This window comes from Girardinichthys multiradiatus, chromosome 22 (genome assembly GCF_021462225.1).
Source record: "Girardinichthys multiradiatus isolate DD_20200921_A chromosome 22, DD_fGirMul_XY1, whole genome shotgun sequence".
Lineage (NCBI taxonomy): Eukaryota > Metazoa > Chordata > Actinopteri > Cyprinodontiformes > Goodeidae > Girardinichthys > Girardinichthys multiradiatus.
Window position 1 is genome coordinate 15022938 of NC_061814.1, and position 27409 is coordinate 15050346.

The 27409-nt window shown below is 40.0% G+C and overlaps 1 protein-coding gene across 9 annotated transcripts in view; it reads right to left on the reverse strand.

The window, feature by feature from the left end:
• Positions 1–313: 313 nt before the first annotated feature.
• The window catches only part of ccdc88ab (coiled-coil domain containing 88Ab), a 75860-nt gene continuing 48764 nt past the window's right edge, over positions 314–27409 (reverse strand). The window contains exons 14-39 of one of the 9 annotated variants that reach the window (XR_007035913.1): positions 25356–25493; positions 23088–23271; positions 22763–22893; positions 21825–22118; positions 20687–20869; positions 20072–20350; positions 19731–19855; positions 19332–19470; positions 18743–18919; positions 18474–18635; positions 17046–17323; positions 16773–16916; positions 16019–16205; positions 15755–15900; positions 14478–14570; positions 13936–14138; positions 13675–13722; positions 8726–8803; positions 6880–7107; positions 6607–6660; positions 5624–5707; positions 4913–5002; positions 4349–4626; positions 3710–4040; positions 1854–1959; positions 314–1266 (exon numbers count right to left, since the gene is read on the reverse strand). Coding sequence is in view for 7 of the 9 variants with exons in the window: in XM_047350885.1 (XP_047206841.1) it covers positions 3147–4040; positions 4349–4626; positions 4913–5002; positions 5624–5707; positions 6607–6660; positions 6880–7107; positions 8726–8803; positions 13675–13722; positions 13936–14138; positions 14478–14570; positions 15755–15900; positions 16019–16205; positions 16773–16916; positions 17046–17323; positions 18474–18635; positions 18743–18919; positions 19332–19470; positions 19731–19855; positions 20072–20350; positions 20687–20869; positions 21825–22118; positions 22763–22893; positions 23088–23271; positions 25356–25493 (4617 nt within the window). In the remaining 2 variants the exon portion in view is untranslated. Of the gene's footprint in view, positions 1960–2132; positions 4041–4348; positions 4627–4912; positions 5003–5623; positions 5708–6606; positions 6661–6879; positions 7108–8725; positions 8804–13674; positions 13723–13935; positions 14139–14477; positions 14571–15754; positions 15901–16018; positions 16206–16772; positions 16917–17045; positions 17324–18473; positions 18636–18742; positions 18920–19331; positions 19471–19730; positions 19856–20071; positions 20351–20686; positions 20870–21824; positions 22119–22762; positions 22894–23087; positions 23272–25355; positions 25494–27409 lie in introns of those variants that run through there. The other 8 variants (XR_007035912.1, XM_047350891.1, XM_047350890.1 and 5 more) reach the window with 8 other exon arrangements.

Sequence of the window (27409 nt, forward strand, 5' to 3'; positions counted from 1 at the left end):
CCAAAGCGCTTTACACTACAATCAGTCATAAACCCATTCATACACAGACAGTGGTGAGCTACACTGTACAGATGCCCTGTGGCAGACTGACAGAAGTGAGGCTGCCATACAATCTGCTCCACTGGGCCCCCTGACTACTATCAGCAGGCAAGGTGGATTTAGGACACAATGGCTGAGAGACAAAAAGGGGGTTCGAACCAGCAACCCACCATTCGTTACAGGACGAATCCCTACCGCTGCTGGCGCAGTCACCCTATCCAGTGTTCCCAAAACATTCTTCAAAATCTCTGTGCTTAATAAATAAAGAGGCACACAGTCTTGATTAACTTTAATTACACCAAATGGAGACATGTAAAAGTGGAAAAGGACAAAAAACATCAGGTCTCATTGTCACCAACATGTTCAACACAACAAATGTGGTCGTACTGGGCAGGTCACCTATACTCCAGTCAGGCATAAAGATCGTCTTTCCAGAACTTTGTAGTCAACACTGTTTATTTTTAGTGACAACTGTGCATCAGAGCAGAAGAGGAACTATGAATGACTACCATGCGGCTAACTGTGTATGATGGAAGAACATTTTAGTGGAGACAAACAGTGTGACGGGTCATAAACATCGTCACCTTGGTGACCTGAACATTCCTGGGATCAGTGTGTCATGTCTTCATGTCCCACTGGCATCTGGCTTTTAAAACTTAACACCATCCTCTTCCTTAAATCGATGAAGAAAGCAGAATGATTGATTGCTCCATGTAGATTGTGAATCCTCAGTCTAAAAAAAAAAAGGAGCTGGAACCATTTTTGTACCAACATGCTTCATTTTGTTATGTTTTAACTATGTAGTGATGGCTTCAGGCAGGAGATGATCCGTCTTGCCTTAAGGATGCGTAGCAGATATGGGAAGGAGTCCTCAGTCTGAGTTGGGATTGCCTTTTTGGCTGTTGTGTGAACATTGGCACTTAAATCAGTCCACAGAGACTAGTGCACATCACAGATCTGCCACACTGGAATAAAGTGCCAGATCAATCTGTCGCAGCAGTCTTTAAGGGGGAAATGTCAATGCAATATTTTGTAGTATTTCATTGTTGCTTCCTTGATTCAAGGAAAAACGTAAACAGAGAAGGAAACCACTTTTCTCCACTAAAGTGTCCTGGATCTCCTAAAAAAAGTTGAATCTTGGACATACAATCTTTTCTCACTGTAGACGGCTGCAGAAGATTAGCTCTACAAAGCTTCAGACACACAGCTCCAAGGCCACCTTTCTCTCTGAATCCCACAAAAGCAAAGAGAAGTGCAAAGAATTGGAAAAAAAAAAGATGACAGGTTAGAAAAGACTAAATAGAGCAAAACTACAGAGAAAAAAAACCAACATTTTACTGTTTCAGTAAACATTGATGCAGCAAGGGGGGGAGGAAAAGAAGCAGCCAGCCTGGGTCTACATGCACAGAGGGAAGGATTCAGCATTGCAGCAAAGCCATGCAGCAGCCTGATAATAAAGGGCCAGAAGTCACATCATTTACACCAACACAAGACACAGCATGATGGAGGGAGACTGTGTTGCTTCCAAGAGCTTCTCTTAGTGAAGAAGACAACAGGGAGCGTAGTAAAATGAACCATATGACAAGTAGGCCAGGTCCTATCACGGCCCGGGAGCAGGCGTTTGGCACCACAGGAAAGAGGGGGCGGGGGTGGTGGTGGGGGGCTTTCGGGGAACAGCTGAGAGAAGCAGGGGGAACAAGTGCACAGCATGATGGGAGACATCTGTTACACGACCATGTTGTTGTGTTCCCATGGAGACAAAACTGACCCTCCTCCCAACCATTTTTCATCCCCCTCAAGCAGCGCTCACTCACCACGCGCTCGCAGCATGGTGGCAGACAGGCGAGGGTGGGAGGGGCAGGGCTCAGCAGCTTTGCTGCGGCTCCCCGCTCCTGTTTTTAGACTTTCTGCCGTCCACATCTGTAGGATAAAGGCAATGTTTATGTTACATCTGCAAGAACACTTTGATCAACTTCATAAATGCATTTAGTGTCCATCGTGATAAATATATTAAAGCAAGGGTAAAATAGCAATTACACAGCAAAAATAAATAAAAATCTAAATGCAAACAGTTTTAATAAGTTTGGCACGTCTTTGATTATAAATTACTAACTGTACAAAACGTGGCCAGGATCAAAGCACAATTATGATCATTGCTGGAATGTGGTAAATGAGGAAAGAAATGATGTGTGCTTCATTGGCAAAACAATCTAACATTTGTTAACTTTCATTATCTTTCTTGTACTTGAATTGCAACCATAATCCAATGAAAACTAAAATTGAATTTTCACTAAGATAATACTATGATCTGGTACCTTTTACTGTCAACTTTCACTTGTCCCACTAATGACACCCAGTGATTGTTTTGAGAAAGAAGCTTCATCACTTTGTCACCAGCCCCAAATGTTAGAGCCCACGACACCATACCCAGTCACCCACCCAGTAAAGCCTCCAGTTCAGATACACATGTACATGTGAAATAGAAAAAAGAAACCAAAAAAAAAAAAAAACACAACACCACATGTAAATGAAAAGAAATGAAACTTAAAATCCATTTTGTTTCCCATGATCAAAATCAACATTTTAAATCAGGCAGACAGAACAAAGCCATGCAACTTTAGTGAACAATGCAAACATTAAACCGTGGAAAACACGTGTATATTAAATGACACCTTAAAGTGGGAGGTGAGTCTATAATGTCACAAACCTGCCTCAAAGTCACAGAGACAGTTACTTGTAACAGCAAAAGGTTCTGATGGTTTCAATGGATCTTTGTGGAATTAAATCTGCAGCTGGACAGGCAGTCCAGGCCTCCTGTCATAATAACCACTTAGAAATCTCAAAATAAAACTAAAGACATTTTTACCCATACAATTTGAACCGCTTTGAGGAAACATAGCAAAGGTTTTGGACGAAGGATAGTTCAAAGTCCCAACTCAGAAGTATGGAAAAAGAAACAACAAACAGAGGAAAAGTAAAGCGTTCAGCACCATGAAAGAGAATAATCTTAATGCACCAAATAAAAAGGATAGTGTTCTGATAAATACATGCAGCTTCTCCATCTCTTAGAGGAGCTGTGATTATCACGTCAGAAACCTTCAGGTGAATCACACACAGCCATACTCGTACCACAGAGACTGTCTCTCCTCTGGGCTCAGAGTCTGCTCTGAATCACCAACACCATTTGGATCAATACCATCATTATACTCTGTCAGGCAGGCTGAGCTGGATCTCATCTGACCATTGGACTGGCCGTGGGGGATCAGGTTCGGCCCAGAATGAGGTTGGGTCTTATCTGTGGCCGGGGGACCACTGATGTTGCTGACTAGGGTGGGGTTCAGGGACAGGAAGGGGAGATTTTCTGCTGACTCACTAAAGATGGAGTCCATGAACACTGACTCTACAGTAAAGGAGGGGCCAAGGAAAGACTCAAGGCTGTCAAGGTCGGGGTCCTCTGAGCTGTGGCAGGGTAAACTGACTGATTTGGGCATAGGGGAGGTAGTGGCAAGGGGTCCTTTCAGACAGGTGCTGTTGGGGTGGTACTCACTGGGTGTCGGCTGCGAGCGTACTCCAGCCTTAGGGGAGGGGACGTGAGAAGAAGTATCAACAGACACAGGCTGCCGGTGGTCTTTGGACAGCAGGTCATGGATGCTGGTGCGCCTTGTGGTACCTTCGGCTGTCGAGATGACACTGCTGGCCCGAGGCAGCGTGGAGGAGGCAGAGTCCAGGCGTTCAGAGACGGACACGGCTTTCCCCTGGGAGGAGAGGCTGGAGCGAAGAGGGGCGGAGCCTTTGACACGCGTGCTCTCAGCTTTCCGCAGGCTTGAGCGGCCGGGTTGTCCTGAGGATTTCAAAGGGCGGTTGGTGCTGTCTGGTGCCGCTTTCCCACTGCTAGAGCGTAAAATGCCCCGGCCCTTGGTGGAGGTGCGATCTTTCTGAGCATGCTCAGAAGAAGTGGAGAGGCGAGGAGAGTCCACAGTAAGGTTCTCCTGACTGCCAGGCTACAGAGAACGGTAAAATGAAAAATATGAAGAGCAGGTCATCCAAACCAACTTACAATTCTTTGCTTACATGAAAACAGAGATTGAGGGGCTTTCAAAATAAAGCTCACAGACACATGTTGCTTTTTCATACATCAGTAAACAAAAGGGTAGATTTCTAACAGGCTTATTATAGTGTTGATTATATCCTAAATCTGAAAACGAATGTGGTTCTTTGGTTTCTGCTTCTGAATTTATTTTGCAACCTCCCCCTGTAACATGAAGTAATTGAAGAAAAAGTGTAACATAATCACATTCCAAGCCCTCACCTCCGCAGGATCGACACCCTCATCTAGGAACTGCTGCAGGGAAAGCACCTCACTGGCGGATCCCATCTTTCTAACCTGTGTCTGACTGGAGATGGCCACGGTGCTGGATGGCTCGTGGGCCCTGCGCAGCTGCAGGGGGCTCTGGTGGGAGGACCGTAAGGAGGTGGGCTGCTGGACAGGGCTACTGCCACTGCTGGACCACACCTCCTGGTCCAGGCTTAGGCTGAACTCCCCACTGCTCTCACTTTGAGGCCTGCTGAGACTGCCGTTCAGGGTGCCTGTGGGAGGTTAATGATTTGATTAAAAAGGGAAAAATGTTTGATCCTTCATCCTGACAGAAGCAGCTTCAATATTAAACGTTTCCCTCAAAGCACCAGCTTTTTTAAAACAGTGTCCAACAGTAGAGGAAAATTACAAACTTTAAACTTCAAATTAATCAGTCAGTCTCATCTGATCATATTTTCAATTGTTTGAAAGAACTCTAAAGAAAAGGATAAAACAAAATATGAGAAGTAAAGACAATGGTGGAGAAGACTAGAGGTGGAGGAAGATGGAGAAGCATACCTTTGCCCTCCAGAGGAGAAGTAAGGTGTGAGTTATTGTTACTATTGCTACTTGTAGTCCTGTTGCTATGAAGACTGGAGGGTCTGGAAGCTGGGTAGAGGACAAGAGGGGAGGCGAACACACATTCTTAGTTAGGATTTACGTAAGCTTACATGTATCCACCAACGTGCATTGACACAGGGAGTAACACGTAGGTGCACGTCAACAGTCCGACAGAGCGTCACCTGCTGGGGCGGCAGATGGCTCGTGTCAGGCTGAGGGGCAGGAAGAATGGCTCAGTGCCACCCTACAGCACCAATATGTCCATCTAAGAAGACAAAGAGACCACTGATGGAGAGGGAAGGTACACCTAAATATAAAGACCACTCCACTTAAGATGAAAGGGGAATCTGATAAAGTTGTTAACAAGATCAGTGTGAATGTTAGTAAAAAAAAAAAGGACCAATTGAAAATGATGGAATAAAAGGTAGCCGAAAGAAAGGAATTAAGGTAAAGGTTATTTTCTTCTCTCCTGTTCCCACAGGAAACCAGTTAGAAAATGAAAGCAGTGCAGGTGAAATGATCTCAGACCGTGTTTCCTGATACAAGTGACACCAAGTTAGTGTTAACCCTAACTCTTAGAAAACTGATCATTAGATGTGTTATTTGTAGACAACCAGCCCCTTCACTGTGGCCCCAAATGATAGTCTCTGCACAGTAAATTTCACTTACTACAGATGCTACAGGGCACTCTGCACATAGCCCTCAGCTCAATAGGATGAGACAAAGCAAGAGCACCGCTAGCCCCCTGCAGGCCTAATAAAACACAAACACACACACACACACATAATGCACCACATCCACACAGTGTAATCTGAAATGTTTAACGGACATCAAACTTCCTAATATATCCTAATGCTTGGAAACAAAAGTGAAGCTGCTGAAAGTGTTGTTTCATAAATCAATAGATACCTCAGACATGCAGACAGCTAATGGTTAGAAATAATGCATGGAGTACAAGTAAGACTGTTTCCTGACTGCAATTATGAGAACGAAGTGGGAAATCGGTGTCAAAGGATTACATTATATTTTGTAGATGTATTATGGGAACTCATCTCAAAAAAACAGCCCAGACTGGGTAGGACATTAGTATAGCGCTTAAATGGAAAGAAAATGTCCTGTAAAGTTTAGAGGAAATATTTTGTGAGCTTTGTGTTTTAAAATTCTGCAGCACCTACAAAAAACTAATCGGTTTTTAACCAAAATACTATATTTAAAAAACAAAACAGGAAACAACTAATATCCACATGTTGTAGCTAGTTTAAGTGTGAGTAATGTCTGACAGCATTTAGGATGCTGTGTAACAACTGGGTCAGCCATATTTGAGCAGAGCAGGCCTGATTAATCTGCCGGGCTGCTGATTAGATGTCCTGGACAAAATCCAAAAGCCTGAATTAGAGACAATTTTCCTTTTTTCCCCTCTCTCAACTAAAATTCCTTTAAATCAGAAGGTCAGGCTTAATAAAAGCAATGTAAGGGAGTTTTAGAGATTATCAGAGGACAGGACCTGCTTTTTTTCTGGATCTGCTCAGCTTTCTTATTTTATTTCTAAAAAGCGGCTTGATTTCCAGCTGGTGCTGACAGAAGCTAGACACACTTATCTTTTCATTTGACACATCTGAACGGGGTTTACCCCATTTTCATGTCAATCTTACCTTGGCTCTTGGGGTCATCTGAGGAACCAGCAACATCCTCACATGAGGCATTGTCTGTGGAGACAGACTCAAAGTTAGCCATTTTCAGAATCAACAAGTGCCTCGCTGATAACTAATATAAGATATTAAAAAAAAAAGTTTAAAATATCAACTCCAAAAGATAAAAAGTAAAATCCCTTCTTACAACAGCTGCTCTTTCATATAACTACATATCAGATATCAGTCACAAAATTATAAATAATGCCTAGATAAAAAAACCTTAGCTTTTTTAACCTTTACAGAGCTTAGCTCTGCTGCGCCTCACAGATGGCAGTGTTAGTGCAGTGCAGTCGATGGCATTGGTGGATAAGGCGAGCTCTTTCATACGCTGTCCACTGTGCCTGCTGCCGCCCGTAATGCTGGCGTCTCCTGCTTCAGGTCCGTCCAGATTCTCCGTGCTGCCCATCCACTGTGACCCGGAAACTCCTGCCACTGCCATCGTTTGGAGCAAGTCATTCATGGCTGAGTGGACGGATGGAAATAAGGTGATGTTACAAATCTTATCTTACAATAAATTCAATATTTACAGCCAAAAGGACCCTTTGTATCCTCTTAGATATTAAAATGATCTGGAACAACATTTATATTTGTATATCTTTGAAAATTACCCAATTTTTCCTCCCATCTGGTCCAAAATAACTAAGTAGTAACAACTGCAATGTAACCTGGTTGTAAAAACATTTCTAATTATAAATGATACAGAAAAACATTAAAATATGCTGTCAATTGTCTGCACTTTTGATAGAGTTATTATGCACAGACAATTGCCTTTCTGTTTGGACATTTCCAAGTTATACTGAAATTGAGTCTTATTGATTTGCACAAACAAAAGGGCTAACGTTAACATTTTAAAACATGAAGTTTTTAAAATTAAAAACATTAAAAACTGCTTCCTTAAATATTGGTTTAGAACATTTTTTTCCACAATGGGTGTTTAATCTTTCCAGACCAAGACTCAAGTTTGTAAATACAGCAGATGACTGACATATTCTGAGATGTATTCCTTAAACTTGCAAGCAGGTTTATTCATATCAAGCAGCATGATGATCTTACAGCACAAAACAATTCTTCAAGAGGCGCATGCAGGCATATACAGCCTTTTTACAATCAACCAAAGTGCATAAAGAGGGCAGCAGCACAATCGATCATTGTGGCCCATCTAAACCTTTTATCTTGCACTTTGCTTATGGAGCCATAGGTGATGGTAGAAAGGCCTGAAGGCATGCAGAGCTGTTCAGAGCTGCAAGCAGCACACAGCAGATCTGAGTAAGGCGAGTCCATGTCAGCAGAATAAGATCTGAAATGCAGCGGGCTGACAGAATAAGAGAGTGAGACGGAGAGTGAGACAGAGAGAGAACAAAAGGCTCCATTTCAAGTCCTCCATGGTGAGTGTGAGTGTTGCTCGAGCAGACGGTGATTCATGCCATAATCAAAGATTGGAGGAAACAACACAAACGCATGAAAGGCAAACCTGAAGTCTTTCCCACTATCTCACCTTAACAGACAATCCCCACACACAAATACACAGCCTTTCATTCTGAATGCGAAAAATGAAAATACTGAGCACATAAAAGCTGCCCTTAAAGCGTGACGAAACTGAAGGCCTTTGTTACTACATGTGACACTACAAGAAACATATCTACATAAGGAGAAACCCTGAATGTAAATGCACTTTTTTATTTTCAGAAGCTAAAACATTGATCTGCAAACGATAAGAAAAAAGTGAGGCTATACACAGGAGAAAGTGGAGGTAAACAGCAGAGAAAGTGATAAAAAGTAGGGTTACAAGGAAGGCGTTAGGGACAACAGATCACTGATGTACTCAGATGCAGAATGGGGGGCTACACAGAATATATAATGAAGGTTTAACTTGTTAGGTCTTATGCATATATCTCAAACACACAAAGAACCACACAAGCTATGGTATATTTAATATTAAACTAATTAAATTAATATAGGCCCAAGTGTCACTGCCCCACTTGCATCATCTTGACATCAGTGACCACTCCCTCTCCGTTTCTCCTAGAATGACAACAAAAGGTACTGGAAAGGCTAAGGTAGCGGCTAACGGAAGTCTTACACATCGAGCGTCGGTAGATGGCCTTGGCTTTGTCTTTGTCCTTGGATCGGTTCCTCATGAAAGGCAACCTTTTTATAGCTGTCGAAGCACAGCCAGAGGCAGACAGATAGACAGGGGAGGGATAGCAACAGAACAAGCCGAGAGAGGTGGAGGAGAGAAAAATAAAGAAAATAGGAGGGCAAAACAGATGGATGTCGTTAACGTTGGCACAACCGGAGCCAGGGGAGACATGAACAGAGGGCTTAGCCTCAACTAGACAACAACAGACATCAAATATAAGGCTGGATCCACAGGAACCAAACCAGATTGTCCGGTATCGGATATTTCACTCCGAGCAAACACTCTCTCTTATTAAAAAGCACAGGAAATGTTATTGTTTAGCTTGTGTTAGAAAGACAGAACATTAGAGTACCACATGAAATCTGTTCCACTGTATTTTAAGTTGAAGTATTAAATTAATTTAAAATTTTTAGTTTGTGTATTATACATATGCAAGATATGAATTTACTTAAACATCACTTTTCTTAATAATTTACAACAGATTAGAGGGCAGGCTCTGATAAATCTTACAAATAGAACATTTAAAACAAAAATATAAACATGGTATGCGAATACACACTCATGCTCCAGCTGTGCATTGCACACATTGCAAACAACATCCTCATGTTAACGATCATAACCTCTAATCACTACATTACAAACTCCTTTCCAGACATTACAATGTTTCAGCACATGACTGTCGGCACAGGAACACATCTAGACGAGACGAAGAAGATGAGGAGTATTAAAGGGTGCAATCAGGAGAGCTTTAAGAATTACTAGTGTTCCCAAAAAAGAAAAATCACAGACAAGAAGAACACAGTGCATGACCAGCGTAACCCTAACCCTTCCATTCAGACTGAATGGAAACATACAGGTAAAAACGTAATAGATTACCATATATTCATTATAAAGCTAGTTTATTTCATTTATTCAAATTGAAAAGTTAAACTCATATTTGTTACAGAGTGGCATATTTCAAGTGTTTCTTTCTGTTTACTTTGATATTTACAGCTAATAAAAACCCAAAACATAGTTTCTTGGAAAGCATTACCTTAGGCCAAAAGAAATTATTACAGAAATGTCAGCTGCTGATACCTATGTCCATGTATTCATAGTATGTACACTCAATATGTCCTCAGAGCTCCTTTTGCATGAATTACATTAATATTTTAATTTCACAGCAACTTCATTATAAAGAATACCATATATAATACTGGCCTGTAGTTCATCAGCATTGTTGGGTGTGGTTTCATCTTCCTCTTTGACAATACTCTATAGATCTACTATGGAGTACCAGGAATCAGTGCTTTCTCTATGCGTTTGGTTTTTTACTTTTCTCAGAAAATTATAACGCGCTCTTATTTACAGCACATGTGACCTTTTAATTAAATACACCAGCCACTTTATACCATGTTCTTCATGCTGCTGCACCATTTGACTCTTGTGTGCATGCATTTACAGGGGTTGGACAATGAAACTGAAACACCTGGTTTTAGACTACAATAATTTATTAGTATGGTATAGGGCCTCCTTTTGCAGCCAATACAGCATCAATTCATCTTGGGAATGACATATACAAGTCCTGCACAGTGGTCAGAGGGATTTTAAGCCATTCTTCTTGCAGGATAGTGCCCAGGTCACTACGTGATACTGGTGGAGGAAAACGTTTCCTGACTCGCTCCTCCAAAACACCCCAAAGTGGCTCAATAATATTTAGATCTGGTGACTGTGCAGGCCATGGGAGATGTTCAACTTCACTTTCATGTTCATCAAACCAATCTTTCACCAGTCTTGCTGTGTGTATTGGTGCATTGTCATCCTGATACACGGCACCGCCTTCAGGATACAATGTTTGAACCATTGGATGCACATGGTCCTCAAGAATGGTTCGGTAGTCCTTGACAGTGATGTGCCCATCTAACACAAGTATTGGGCCAAGGGAATGCCATGATATGGCAGCCCAAACCATCACTGATCCACCCCCATGCTTCACTCTGGACATGCAACAGTCTGGGTGGTACACTTCTTTGGGGCTTCTCCACACCGTAACTCTCCCGGATGTGGGGAAAACAGTAAAGGTGGACTCATCAGAGAACAATACATGTTTCACATTGTCCACAGCCCAAGATTTGCGCTCCTTGCACCATTTAAACCGACGTTTGGCATTGGCATGAGTGACCAAAGGTTTGGCTATAGCAGCCCGGCCGTGTATATTGACCCTGTGGAGCTCCCGACGGACAGTTCTGGTGGAAACAGGAGAGTTGAGGTGCACATTTAATTCTGCCGTGATTTGGGCAGCCGTGGTTTTATGTTTTTTGGATACAATCCGGGTCAGCACCCGAACATCCCTTTCAGACAGCTTCCTCTTGCGTCCACAGTTAATCCTGTTGGATGTGGTTCGTCCTTCTTGGTGGTATGCTGACATTACCATGGATACCGTGGCTCTTGATACATCACAAAGACTTGCTGTCTTGGTCACAGATGCGCCAGCAAGACGTGCACCAACAATTTGTCCTCTTTTGAACTCTGGTATGTCACCCATAATGTTGTGTGCATTTCAATATTTTAAGTGAAACTGTGCTCTTACCCTGCTAATTGAACCTTCACACTCTGCTCTTACTGGTGCAATGTGCAATCAATGAAGACTGGCTACCAGGCTGGTCCAATTTAGCCATGAAACCTCCCACACTAAAATGACAGGTGTTTCAGTTTCATTGTACAACCCCTGTATGTATTAATTGCATGTGTTCCATGTTACTTGCTGAGGAAGGGAAAATTAGCTGTCTTGCCAACTCCGGCATATTTAAATCTGTACTGCTTACTGATGTCCATTAATGTGCCAGTCAGTTTAAATAAATTTAAATAAAATAAATCAAGACTGTGGAAACTTCACCTTGTAACTTAGGCAACTTTGATTCTGTACCTCTCTGCTCTTCTTTCAGACTCTGGGACCTTAAGTTTCAAATCCAATGCAAAAAAGTACTTTGAAAAGAGGCATTTGGCTCACTGAGCGACAATCTAGTGCTTTTCCCCTTAGCCCAGGTGGGATATTTCTGTCATTTTCTGTGATTCAAAAGAGGTTTATGACAAGAATTAGACAGTTGTAGTCTTAGATGCGTCTTACTGCAGTCAATGGCTCTTGAAGAACTGACTTCATCTGCTGTCCCCCCTCCGTGGAAAATTCTCTTATGTGCTTTGTCACAAGGGCTGCAGTTATCACTGGTACTAATGTACCTTTTTTAACTGGAAAGTGTTCCTTCCACTCAACTTTCCATTGGATACAAGACTCTGCAACTGTCTGCTGGACAACTGTCAATAAGTCTTGTCCTTGACTTTGTAGGTCATAACATTTTCGTGTCAAAAATCCTTTTGTCTTATACAATGCTGAAGTTTACTATGAAACTCAATTTAGGGTTTTTATTAGCTGTAATCCTTACTCACACTTTAAATAAAAACGACTGAATTTGCACAATAAATGAGTTCTTTTTTTATGACTGAGTTATTGAAGAACATACATTTTGTAGGATATTTACATCTTTACATGCACCTTTAATCTTGACTGCTAAACTTGACCAGAAATCATCAAGAATATAGATCCACTCCTATTTCAACAGATGAAACACAAGGTATGGTAAGAGTAAGACTGAGTTAGAGTGACTATTTATTGCACCATTTAATAGTTTTGATGCTATGATAGAGTGTGCTCCTGTCCCTTTACAGGTGAACTGCACGTATCAGACGGTTAACTTACCAGCAACTTAAATCTTACTTGGATGTTTGGAGATCCTAAAAGAAGTAGACCTAGGTTGTAATATGAAGAAACTGGCCATCAGTGTTTGAAGCACATAAGGTACACTTGATTCTGCTTAAAATGGTGGTAACCCTAACAGATAAACTACCAAATCAAACATAGTTGAGCATTAAAGAGACATTAAGGATTATAATGACTTGGATCACAATGTATAAAATAAAAGTAAAGTTCTACATTACAATAGTTACAGTTTAGTTGACTTTTGGATTGCACATTATCATGAATTTGCAAATAATCAACTCCCTTTAAGTTACTGGGCTCTTTTTTTCTGTCTGCACTTTGCATATTCACTGTAGTAAACACAGATGCTTGTACCAACTGTAGTTAGTTAAACAAGCAGTTAGAAGCAAAAGGAATATTGCAGAATAATTACGTTCGAAATAGAGCATAGTATTGAGAGGTAAATGATAAAATTATTTTGCTTTTATCCAAAGATTTATAAAGTAGGTTGCAAATGATTGAATACTAATCTTACTTATTACTAAAACTAAGCTACTTTAACTATGAGATCATTATGCCAACCTGCAGACACAACACCTTCAAATACTTTTTCTTGATTGAGAATTAAATCATGTTTTGTGGGGAAATCAAGCACACACAAACAAAAAGCTTTGAAACAAAAGAACAAAAGAGGTTTGCCTTTGAAACTTTATTAAACTTTGAATCTTGCCATTTTAGCATACTGGTTTTAGCTCAGAGCTGTTTTGAGAATAAAAAATATTAATAATTCTGCTAAAGGGGAGGAGAATATCTTGTTAAGTGTGCAGCTGACCTGTGAGGTAGACCACAAACAGCTTAAAACATACTGGGCTTAGTTGTAAAATAAGATTGTGTGACAGTCATATCTATTTAATTATGGTTACCATCAAAATAAGACTCAACAAATCCACTGCACCTTATGTGGTTTCAAACATGAACTGCATCTGATCTTTTTTTAACCAGGTCAGAGGTGTAGAGTCAGAGTTAACCTCGTCCTGCTGCACAGCTCAGCTGTAACCTCTATGAGTGACGCAGACAATGGACTCACAAAAACATGCCCCGAGAGACATGACACTTGGGTCATTAGCCCCACCCTCCCTCCCTATCCACGGCATACCATTGGAGGAACCCTGACTTTGGGCATGGGAATGCTGCACTCTCTTTCCTTTGCGCAGAGAAATAAAGAAGCAAAGGAGCAGTTAGGGAATAAAAGACTCACTCAGCCATTCTGTACAAACTTATACAGAAGGTGTGTGTTCCTGGCCATATATTATTGGTGTGTTCAGAATGTAATTTAAGCATTCATCATTATTTTAATCACAACTCCATAATATATATATCTGAAAGAATGTTTTTTTTTTTTTTTTTTTGCACTCACTGCTGCTCCTCTTCTGTGTAAGCGTGTCATCTAGCGAGTTGGAACCAGAGCCTATGGATGAGCTGTCCTGGCTGTCCGGAAGAAATGTAAAAAAACTATCTCCAAGCTCTGAACGAGAGGGAGTCAGTGTGAGAGAACGCATCCTCTCCCGGCTCTTTGGCTTGATCAGCTTCTTCATCGTCAGAGTGATCCAGTTGCCACGCCTTTGATGAAAAGTCACAGTAGTGAAAATAAGACGGCAACAATGACAGGAAGTTGGTGGAAACAAGACTAACAAATCTGTAAATACTACCACTGACTATCCTTTCAAGTGATATTCTTGTTAAAGATAGTAAAAGCATGCAGCTGCTGAAGGCTCTGCAAAACATAAATATTTGATTAATCTCTCTCGACAACGCTGCTTTTTTTGCCAGAGCTACATCTCTGAGAGTCATCAATCAGACTGAATTTAAATAAGGTAAACCGTAGAAATATTGTATACACAATATAACATATTTTTCTTTGCAGATTAAATGCGTTTATACATCAAAGTTGCTTTTTACCTGCGTGGAGGCGAAGGATCATAGAATTTGTACTGGTCCATTATTTTCTCCTCAAGTTTTTCCTTCTGTCTCCTCAGCTCATTCAGTTTGTCTCTGAAGATTGAACAAAGTATATACATTAAAAAAAAGAAATTAAAACTGAACTCTTGCAAACCAAATAAATTCTATCGGTACAAGATTGCAATATTCCTACTCTTATGTATTCAGGCCCCTGGAACTATTCACATTCTGTCACATTACAACCACAAACTTTAATGCACTTCACTGGGAATTTGTGTGGTAGGCCAACACAAATTAGTGCATATTTTGAAGAGAAAAGGAAGTGACAGTTTTCAACATTTTTTTAAAATAAAACAAAAGAAGAAAAACTCTGGCATGAGTTGGTATTCAGCCCCCTAAGTCCATACTGTGTGAGACTAGCTTTCACTGCAATTGTCGTATTTGATCATGTTAGAACCAACTTGGCACATTTAGAATTGGATTTTTTATCCATGCTTCTCTGCAAAACAGCTCAAACATAGATTAGATGGAGAGAGTCTGAACAGCATTTTTTAAGTCTTGCCACAGAATCTTTTCGATTTAGGCCTGGACTTTGACTGGGCCATTCTTACACATTAATATATACTTGGATCTGGCTGTATGTTTTAGGTTGTCCTGCAGAAAGGAGATCCTCCACCCCTGTCTCAAGTCTTTAGGAGCCTTGCCCTTAATTTAGCTCACCCACCTTCCCCATAAACCAGTTTTCCTGCCCTGCTGAAGAAAAGCATCCCCACAGCATAACTCTGTCACCACCGGTATCTCACCAGAGGCATTGTGTGTTCAGGGTGATGTACAGTTAGTTTTGCTTTTTGCAATTAGGCCAGAACATACAATTTTTTTTCTCATCTAACCTTCTTTAAAATACATGCCTGACATGGCTATTAGCAAACAGGAAACAGGATTTCTTACGAGTTTCTCCCAACAATGGTATTTTTTCTAAACTCCTAGTCAAGGGCCTGTCAGCAAATTCCCCCACCTGAGTTGTGGATCTCTGCAGCTTCTCCACAGTTACCATGGGCCTCTTAGCTGCTTCTCGGCTGGTCTTTCAGTTTAGGTGTACGGCTATTCTAGTCACTCTAATTACTAATTAGGTGATTTCTGAAGGCAACTAGATGTTTTTGGAGTTGTCAGATGCTATAATGTGACAAAATGTGAAAGGTTCAAGGGGCATGGATGTTTTTGGAAGGCACTGTGTCCAACATTCACTTAAAAGAAAATGAATTATTATTTCGGTTTACATGTATTGTCTTTGCTCTACGTGGAACAGGTCCTTGCTCTCCATTGTCTGCTCCAGAAGTGTGCGATTCTGCAGCATCAGCGTCTGGATCTGGTCCAACAAGTGACGGTTCTCCTCCTCCAAGTTTCCTTTTAGCTGGCTTAACAACTAAGCCACACAAAGGGAAGACTAGCTTAAAACAGCATCTCTGAACACATTTGTTCAAAAATGTAAAAAGAATAAAGCTGTTAAACCCTGCAAACAAAGACAAACAAAGTCTCCTTACTTCACACTGGTTGGTGAGTTTGGTGGAGGTGATGTCTAACTGCTGGTACTGCTCCTTGAGTTTGGAGAACTCAGCTTCTAGCTTGGTCTGCTCCAGCTTTGCACTGTTCAACTGGCTCTTTATGTTCTTATGGTCCACCTGCAGGCTCTCGTTGTCCTTTATCAGCTGACGATAGGCAGTGTTTAGCCTGAAGAGATAGCCAAGACACACTGATGTAAATATGTATTTCAGTCACTCTGAAAACATCCAGGTTCCTACTCATTTTTTTTTTTTAAATGCAACACTTTCCAGACTCAAGTTTCCACATTCTTCCAAAGGGTCTTCCATTTTGAACATTTGAATACATACCTTGATTTCATTGTTTTTTTTTTAACCCTTATGTTGTACAAATCATGAATCACCAGTGCTGAAGTTGAATTCTGACTCGGCAGTGGAGCAAGAGGCAACTTCAGTGCATTCTTAGCATCTAGACCAACCTATATGAGCTATATTTCAAGATTCATAATACACCTGTTAAATCTAGACCATTTTGTGGTTTACCCCTGGGTTCTGTCAGTAAATTCGAAAAAAAAATAAAAAGTCATCCATTAACTGGGCTTCAGGTGTGATGTGGAAAACAAAAAGACACCATCTACATATAAATTACTGCAAAAGATATTAATTTTGTAACAATTTTTATGTTTACCTTTAAATAATTGGAAAGAAAAAAGACTTGGAGGACTTAGATTTTAGAGGTATAGCATAAAACCTCAACCTGTCATTTTCCTCTTTGAGCTGTTTGCACTGGTCAGCTGTGGCTTGGTGGCTCTGATTCTCCTGAGACATCTTTTCTTGTTGTTCCTTCAAGTTTTTCTCCAGCTCCTCTATCTCCCCCTTTCTTTGCAGGAGCTGCTTGTACCTGTATGCATAAACATACAAGCAGAACAGAAGAAAAAATGAACAACCCAGACATTAGGATTGTTTTGAGTTAATTGGCTTGGTTTGCTTAATATATTATATTTCTATAGTAAGACAGAAGCTAGCTCACTTGTCCTCCAAGTCTCTGTGCTGTTGCTCGAGGCTCTTATGGGTGGTCTTCAGGCCGCCATGCTTCCCTATCAGAGCTTCATACTCGGCTGCCTGCCTCTCATGGAGAGCTGCCAGCTTCTCATGATCTCGGAGCAGGAGTTCATAGGTTCCCCTCAGCTCCTCTTTTTCTTTCAGCGCTCCCTCTCTTTCTCCCTCCACACTGCTCTGCTGGCTCTGCAGCTGGGTATTCTGGGCCATGAGAGCAGCACTTTGCGAGCTCAGGGTGGAGTTCTCCACCTACAGGGCAAAGGTGGTATGTTTCATGTGAAGATCTAAAACCAGAGCCTTAAATCTCTTAGAACACAAGGAAGAAGTTATTGTTGTTTTTGGTCTGTAGGGGGTGCTGTGTCTGTTTAGCACAGTCTAGCATTGCAGAGAAAAAATACAACAAGAAAAAAGGAACAATTTTTTTCTTTAATCAGTTTATAAGTTCCCTTTATGTGATTTACCAGTCCAAAAACCCTCTACAGTAATCACCCCAGAGATTATTCACACTGACAGAACCTGTGTCCAGATAAAGGTTCTCTGTGAGAGTTTTCCCCAACAGCAGCACACTGACAAAAACTTGCCAACATGCAGCTTGGCGTTATATGTGCAGAACTGGCTTTGCACGCACAGCAACCTACTTGAACACTTTCCAGACCCAGTTAGCAGCTACTGTTACCCTGCCACACATCAGGAGTTTGAAAAGCTGCCAAACAGTGAGGGCAAACGTAAGTCCATAGCAGGGAGCAAAGCTGCTTGGCCGAACAACTGCACAAACACAGACAGTATATACATTATCTGTGTCGTTTTTTTATGTACACTCCTAAATCGGTCTCATCGGCCACCATAACACTAGCATAATGTAACCAGTGCTGTGCGAGGTCACAAGTAATGATAACCAGAACCTAAGTTCAGTTCACACATTCTGAAACTGGATAAATTCATCTTCCCACTTCATCACAAAAACATTTTAAACTAAATTCCCACTCACAACATTAACTGATTCTCAGTCATTCAACAATTCATTTTAAGACAAAAGTATTTCAAATATGTAGATCAGGATGTCAGGTGCCTCCTATTCTCTTTGCTCACACACTGTATTTTTCCCCAAACAAGCTCATGTAATCCACATGTTCTGCTTTAATCGAAAGCTAAATGGTTGCCAGAGACTTTGCCAGAGAATATGATTTTCTTTTTAAACACTGCTGTTATAAAGAAAACAAAGAGCCCCTTTATGGACTTAAGGCAATAACTGTTTCCAAGATTACCAAAGTCATTTAGACCAATTAATTTGTGAGGTTGCATTAATATCTGCTTAATATTGGGATTTGTAATGAGTTTCTCTAAAAGGACATAATCAGTCATTACTTATTGGTTTCCACCCTTTGCATGATGGATTTACCTGCAGTTTTGCATTCTGCATCTGTAGAGAGGTGCTGTTCTCCTGTAAGGAGGCGGTCTGTCTCTGCACCGCGACAATCTGTGCCTGCAGGTTGGAGCTCTGAGTTTCCAGCTGTTTGAGTTGGCTTCTCAGCGCCACCTTCTCAGCCTGCAGCGTAGCATTCTGGGGAGAAAAAAAACACACACACACATGGTAATGAATAATACAAGACATTTGGAATGAAAATGAGGAAAACACATGAGCTATCTGAAATGTTCACCAAAACTTACATTTCTCTCAACTTCAATCAGTCTGTCTTTGACTTTGAGCAGCTCTCTGGTGGCTTCATGGCTCTCTTTTTCCCATTTACTGACAGTCTGGGAATTTTCCCCTCCTTTAGGGGGGGAGCTGTGCACCATCCTTTCCTCCTCCTCTCTCTGGCGAAGTGCCTCATAGTTTTTCTTTACCTGAGGTGAATCAACAAAGCCATCGAAATAAATACCTGAATGGTATGTGTCCTACATAAATATGGCAGGTTTAACTGGAAAACACCAAAACCCAGTTATGAAAATGGTCAATATGATAGGGAGAGAAAAAAAAGGTGCATGCCTCAGATTTTACATTTAGAATGTAAATTGATGAAGACTTCAGTCACTCAAGTCTTTAATTTCCTGCCATCTCATATTAAGAAGTGGAAAAAGAGGTGAATTGTTAATGTATCACAAATTATTAATGTCTTTAGTGTTTTTAATGTTTGCTGCATTGGTTTTCATAATGAGTTAACTGCGTAGTTTGGCTTCAGTTATTCAAAAACAAAGTACTGTATTATTATTAAATATCTTTTTAAAAGCATGAATTTCTGTTTGCTGTGTTGTTTACCGTTTTCAGCTCCTGGCGAAGTTGCTGGTTGAGGTTGGAGGATTCCTGCAATCGGGCCTCTAAAGCAGCTATTTTCTCCTCTTTGATCTCCAAAGATGATTTCAGAGTTGACTCCAGTTTGGTTTCAAGGAGCTTAAACCTTAGGGGAAAAAATGGCTCAGTAGTTGTGTGTTAAAGGGATAAATGTATTTTCATCACAATGTCCAGAAAAAGGTCAGTTATCGTCTTTCCAAGGATGAGATGATTCTGGCTCAGAAGATATGGTGGAGAACCCAGCACTTACAGTAAAATGTGCTCTGATTTATGTAAATGAGTTTGGCTTAAAAATGGCCTTCAAAGTTTTTAGAAGGAACCAGCGCAGAGCAGCAGTAACTGTATATTGTGTTTTTGAGCTGGTACCTGTCATCCGAGCTCTCGTCGTGGAGAAGTCGTTCTTTGTTCAGTCCAATTTTCTCCAGTTCATGAGTAAGTTTCTCTAGGTCATTATTCATCTGCTGAGTTCGCAGTTTCTCACTCACAAGCTCCTACAAACACAATAATGCATTTTGAGCATCCCCTAATATAATCCTACATATATCTATAATTTATAATGAACACTGAATGACTTTAAAATACATTTCTATGAATAATAAACACAATTTTACTTTCAGTATTGCTGGTAATTTTTAGGACTTTTTATTTAAACTGACACGTTGAACATGATGCTGAATATTAACATGTACATAAAAAACTCTGCTTACCTCTCTGAGCGTCAGTAGGGTCTTCTTATCTATACTGGCCTGTTTGACAAGCTCCTTGTTCTCTTTCTCCAGGTCTTTGACTCTTGTACACGAGTCCCTGAAGAAGATCATCTCCTTGCCCATGGTGCGGTTCTCTTTCTCCAGGGCAGCGATCCGCTGGTTGTCGTCATCCAGTTTGGAGTCGCGGATCTCGGCCTGCTGCCTCAGCCGCTTGTTCTCCTTCTCCAGAAGCTTCTTATCTTTCTCCAGCTGGGAGCTTTCCAGTTCCAGAGTTTTGTTCTGGGAGTGGGTTAGTATGTAATAAAGTGCAGATGGAATAAATAAGGTTATCAACCTTTTTATTTTACATAGTAGTTTTAATAGAAGTCCAAAAATCTCTTGACCAATCATCTTGGATAATCTGTTCCTGCTACAAAACCTTTTTCAGGAAAACGATGCAGTAAAACCAGGGTGGCCATGCTGCTAAAGTCAAACACTTTGATTTGCCTTGAGTATAGTTTTACGGTGTTTCAAAGTCCATAATTAGAAATAGTAAATCAGTCCTTGCATGATAAAGAAAACTTTCTCAGCTTTTTAACATTGATTAAAATGTAATCTTTTGCTACCACAACCTACCTCCTGCTCCAGCTGCTCCAGGCGTTTACTTGAGATCTTGAGTTCCTCCAGGTTGCGTTGAAGGGTTTGATTCTCAGTTTCCACCTCTTGCAGCTCTGCCTCCAGCTGCTGGATCTTCTTGCTGCTGTTCTCTAAAGTCTTCTGCAGCCGCTGGTTTTCCGTATCGAGACCTTGGTAGCTTACCTGGGAACAGAAATGAAGAAATATTTGAAAATTAAATTTATCATTGAACTAGTTGTGTTTTAGAGACAAATTCTGACTCTTTAAAACAAATGAACAACTGAATACCACAGTTGCTCATTGAAATCTTATTTGAATTAAGTCATTGGCCTGTATGAGACTGTAAAAGTTTGATTACCTTCAGTCAAATACCCCAGTACTACAGTATTTAGCCAAAGTTCAACACAAAAAGGCAAACATGATACAAAAACAAATTTCCTATTATTGCTAAAGTAATATAACAGGGATTATTACAGTTATACTTAACATTAATAAAAAATAAAGATTAAAATCAGGTATTTCAGATACTCGTTACATTGATTTATAAATCAGTTTGTTAGCTAGACATAAAAAAAAAAAAAGGACAAAGTAGTGAGATGAAATCTATAATTAGTGTTAGCTAAAACAGCAAGTCAGTGGCTTGTTTTAAAAAAAACATTTTTTTTAAACATATGTTTAAGAGCCATAAGCAATATCTGCTTAAATTAGTAGTGGTTTCAAGTAAATGTGTTACTTTTCTTTTCTTTCTGCTGTACAGACCAACACTGAGCAACTACAAGCTAATATTAGCAGCTTAATTAGTCAGGATATTGACTTAGTGCTTAGTCAGCTGTTTCACAGAAATGTAAGCTGTAGCTTTAAAACATTGTTGCCTTAATGGTGTTGACAGGTGAGGCTTGTTTTCCAAAAGGTGACATAGAAACTGTCAAAATGGTCTATAAATTACAAATAATTTACTAAATAAAGGGCCTTAAATCCTTGGAACAGTTTGATAAATAACATTTGAGGATTTAAAACCATAAACCTTAGTTTATCTTGATACCTTAAACCAACCCCAACCTAATCCTAAATGGCTGTATCACCGTCTAGTTTCAGAGCTATTCAGTCAGTGGAGCACCTCCTGAATGTGTGCTAATACCTCTAATCTTTCTGTCTTCTTAGACGAGGCTTTAAGGAGTTCCAAGCTGCGCTTCAGCTGGGTCCTCTCGCTCTCTAGATCCCTGTTCTCGGCTTCCAGCTGAGCGGCCTTAGCTCCTGCTGACCGGAGATTCTCAGCTGAGCGCCGCAGCTCCAGGTTCTCCTGTTCCAACTGGGAGTTCTCTTTTTCCAAAGCCTCTAATTGGAAAGCCATGTTTTTCAGACCATCCAGTTTCTTCTTTAGACGGCGGCCCTCTGCCTCCAGCTCAGAGTTCTCCTTCTCCAAAGAAGAAACCTACATAGAAATCAGTGTGACGAGTTAGGAGGTAAAAAAATTATTCCAATGTTATATTGACATTTTTCATGTCTTAATTCACAAATTTGCAGAGGTCTCACTACACTTTTTATTCCTATTTTAAAAGTGTAGATACAAAAGGTCCCCTGTGAATTTACTGCAAATATTTTGGTTGGACGGACGGACGGACGGATGGACTTTCTCTAATCCACAGAGGGTCAAAATTAAACAGATTTAAATATATGCATGCAATTGTATATATTAGTGACTAGTATATTAGTTGGAGAACATGTATAAATATACACGGATAAACCCCAATAATATTTAAATCAATGTTCCAAATAATAGAGAAATAGATGGGGAACATTTCAATGGGACATCAAATAAAGCTATGAAATATTAAGATTTTTCCATCCTCTTTACATGGAAAAGTCTCAAATCAAATTCCATACTTTTTCTGTGCAGCCTGAATTTGAGTGGCTGTTTTCATATTATTAAACAAATCCAATGATTAGTGAAGTATAAACATATTTCACACCCAACGCAAAGATGACCTGCCACTGAACAACCCTCTGAAACTCATTAAAAATATAAGTGCAAATCAACATATTACAGAAGGTAATATGGTGAAAAACAGACCAGACCTTTTCACAGGTAATTCCAAGAGTGGCAACTTTCTTCTGCAGGCTTTCATTCTCTCTTTCCAGCTTCTGTAGCTGAATCTCCAACTCTTCCGCTCTCTCACTTTTCTCCTTCGTCACTTCAAGCTCCTTACCTGCATTTAAAAATCAACTTTCACTTTTCCAGAGAGCCATAACTCTGATGCTTTTCAACATAAAGACAACAGTGTTAAAACAAAATTGAAATGTTTTTGTTTAAATATTAATCTCTTCAGCAGAGAGATGCAAAGAACTTCACGCCCACGACAAAGAAAGCAGCACAAAAATGTTCAGCCTACAGGTTACTCACGTAGCCGTTTCATTTCAAACTCCAGCTTATTCAGTTTGGCTGTTGTCTCACAGATGGACTCGTGAAGAACTCTGTTCTCCTTCTCCACATCTTTCACACGGGCCTCAGCTCCAACCTGGGAGCGCTGACGCAGGGAGGATATAGTTTGGCTTAGGTGCTTGTTCTCCTGCTCTAGACCCTTCATCTGGAGAGCATACAACAAAGCTTTAATAGAGGTTTGAAGTCATATTTAAATTGTGATTTTAATGAATTCTGTTGTGGCATGGGTACAGGTCCCATGCCACAAGGATTTCCGGGTGGAATAAAAATGATTACAGGTCCTTCTCAAAATATTAGCATATTGTGATAAAGTTCATTATTTTCCATAATGTAATGATGAAAATTTAACATTCATATATTTTAGATTCATTGCACACTAACTGAAATATTTCAGGTCTTTTATTGTCTTAATACGGATGATTTTGGCATACAGCTCATGAAAACCCAAAATTCCTATCTCACAAAATTAGCATATTTCATCCGACCAATAAAAGAAAAGTGTTTTTAATACAAAAAACGTCAACCTTCAAATAATCATGTACAGTTATGCACTCAATACTTGGTCGGGAATCCTTTTGCAGAAATGACTGCTTCAATGCGGCGTGGCATGGAGGCAATCAGCCTGTGGCACTGCTGAGGTCTTATGGAGGCCCAGGATGCTTCGATAGCGGCCTTTAGCTCATCCAGAGTGTTGGGTCTTGAGTCTCTCAACGTTCTCTTCACAATATCCCACAGATTCTCTATGGGGTTCAGGTCAGGAGAGTTGGCAGGCCAATTGAGCACAGTGATACCATGGTCAGTAAACCATTTACCAGTGGTTTTGGCACTGTGAGCAGGTGCCAGGTCGTGCTGAAAAATGAAATCTTCATCTCCATAAAGCTTTTCAGCAGATGGAAGCATGAAGTGCTCCAAAATCTCCTGATAGCTAGCTGCATTGACCCTGCCCTTGATAAAACCCAGTGGACCAACACCAACAATCTTCCTCAGGGTCCGGTCACCTCTTCTCGTTGTGCAGCGTTTTCTGCCACACTTTTTCCTTCCCACAGACTTCCCACTGAGGTGCCTTGATACAGCACTCTGGGAACAGACTATTCGTTCAGACATTTCTTTCTGTGTCTTACCCTCTTGCTTGAGGGTGTCAATAGTGGCCTTCTGGACAGCAGTCAGGTCGGCAGTCTTACCCATGATTGGGGTTTTGAGTGATGAACCAGGCTGGGAGTTTTAAAGGCCTCAGGAATCTTTTGCAGGTGTTTAGAGTTAACTCGTTGATTCAGATGATTAGGTTCATAGCTCGTTTAGAGACCCTTTTAATGATATGCTAATTTAGTGAGATAGGAATTTGGGGTTTTCATGAGCTGTATGCCACAATCATCCGTATTAAGACAATAAAAGACCTGAAATATTTCAGTTAGTGTGCAATGAATCTAAAATATATGAATGTTAAATTTTCATCATGACATTATGGAAAATAATGAACTTTATCACAATATGCTAATATTTTGAGAAGGACCTGTATATTAAGGGAGAAAAACAAACAAAAAACACAGAAACACATAAAAACTAGGAGCACTATACAAATCTGCTGGTTGTCTGACCAGTATGCATACTGGAATATCACAGCATTAGTTACATCTCATTAAGTTTACAACAAAGCCGATAGAGGCAGATAATCTTTGAGCGCTGTGTTCTGTTTGCTTTCCCTCTGAAGCTCATTAAAAGGTGGATTTAACAAATCAGAAGGTTAAACTGATCAAAGGTGTCAGATATGGGTCTGACAAGTACAAAGTCTCTGCAGCATGCAAGCGAGCATCTGCGTCTGAGCTACAGACAGCTAGAAATCTTTGTTTTCAATAATTTGGAGCCAGTTCACCCTAATAGTTTTTGGTCCAGATGTAAATCATCTAGATAAGGACTGCCTTTCTGGAATGAGTTGGAAAACCTGCCAAAGATTTCTTAGAAAATGCATTTAAATAAAAGCTGTGTGCTTTTTTTCAAAAATGTGTCAGATTTAGTGACCAATAAGACTGTCCCGTATAGACAAATATTAACATTTTTAATTAAAGTATATGAATGCTTCATGCGATCAAAGGTCAGAAACCTTGACCATGTGAAAAAAGATGTATTACCCAGCTAACTCTGTCACCGTTTTAACAGATTATAACAAGTTGGTTATTCTAAACAATTCTAAAATGACTTGTGGATGGGATTGAGTGCTCTTTCATGACTGACCTGTCTCTCTGAATTATCCCTGAGTGTCTCCAGAGTCTTCTCCAACAAAGCCTTTTCCTTTATCAGGTCTGTACTTAGTGACTCAGCACTACGTAGCGACTCTCTGTCCACTGTAAGTTCACTCTCCAGTCGCTCCACCTGTAGACAGACAGCATAACCTTTTACATGCAACAATACAAGAGTCATTCAAAACATTTTAAACTGTCCAGACTGTTTCTAAATCCCGAATCAAGTTCAGGATGAAAATGACTGGAAATTTAAGTGTCAGCTACTTTTCTGGTCACACATGGGAATGTTATCCCCTTCATATTATGAGAGCCTTTTGAAATTCCTGTGATATATTTGTTTTGTTTATAATTAGCCTTATAGCATTATTGTCATATTTTGGCTTACTGTTACAACATCTATAAAAAAACAATATACTGTGCTAGCTAAAAAAAAGTTTTATTTTTTTGTTTTCTGAAAATGTTCAAATAAGACATACAATTATTCTATGAGGCTAACATTACAATAAATTAGCATTACAGTACAACTTGGCAGGGGACAATTTTCAGTATAGCAACAAGGCTTTAAAGTTTCGATATAAAGTCGGGAAAGTGCGAATGGTACGGGAGAATTCTCTCACTTTATATAGATTAACACAGCACTGACCCTCCCCCACCTGTTGTTGTGCACTGCCGGTTAGCTGGCAGAAGGAACAGCCTTACATGTTTCTCTAAAAAGAAAGGTCTTGTTAGAGTAATGGCTTTAACACTACAGTTGGCAAGCTATGAGCAGCAGGTCTGTTATGCAGCTGACTGCACACTGGCTGTTCAAGCACGTAGCCTGGCTAGTTAAAAAGCTAAGAGTTGCCTCTTCTGCTTGTGTTTCCCCATAAACAGCCGAATGGTAAAAATATTCAAGTGCTTATTTGAAATAAGCATTTGAATATCACTAGTATACTTAGCAGGTGATTAGTCTATACTTTAGCTTGAGTCTGTTTATTAAAAACAAAATCAATAATTTTACTCCAGGTCATACATGTAATATATGCTGATCTCATAGCAGTCTATGAGTAAGTACAAAACCTGCTACATATAAAATGGCTATCGGGAAACAAAAATGCATCTCTAATGTTTTCAGTCGTTTCCTATAATAATGTGTTGCGGGTATGCTCACTGACATGGATAAGTTAAGATAGACTTTATTAATCTCACAATTGAGAAAATAACTTGTTACAGCAGCTCTTAACACACAAGTAGGGTGCAGATACTTATGAAAAGATGTGCAATCAAAGAGGAACAGTGTAGATGTGCAAAAACATGTAGTAATAATAGAATAAAATAAAATGAATTATGTACAGTAAAAAGTGGAGGTCATTTGTACTAAAGGTGAAATAGCTAATATTTAAGATAAAATAAGTGATATAAGTCAGGATATAAAACATTACACATAGTGACAGGATACGACTAACTAAATTCTTTATTAGCTAGGGTTGACTATGCAACTTCTAAAACGGTTTCATGCTGAGAGCCAAACAAATTCTGGCAGCTGGGGTACTGTGAATGTAGCTTGTTTTAAAGCTCAAGATCAAGTCAAGGAGGCTGGTTAACCCTGAAAAATATATATAGCCACCTATTATACCATATTATGCCTTATTTAACCACAGAATAATTAAGGTACAAATAAAAAAAAAAAAACGTTTAAAATATTGTAGAAACAAAAATCTCATTCTGTATCAATTCAATTTGTATGGAAGTTCATATTTGAACCCACTCACACAAACAAGAAAACACTGAGCTAAACGTCTCCCAGCAGCAGCTTTCATATTTAAATGCATCTTGGATTAAGTCTTTAAAGTCACTTTGAACCAAATTGCACAGTGTGGATTTTCTCTTTGTTTGAGATGAACTCAATTTTATGGTTTTGTTCAGAGTGCACAGGGAGAATCTTATGTTTTTGAAAATAGTTGAGAAATTTCCATTAGCACAGGGTGTTCCAGAGTTAAAGAAGAGAAAATGAAGTTAACTGTGGATTTACAGCCTTGCCTTCAAATTGATCATCCTTTGATCAAT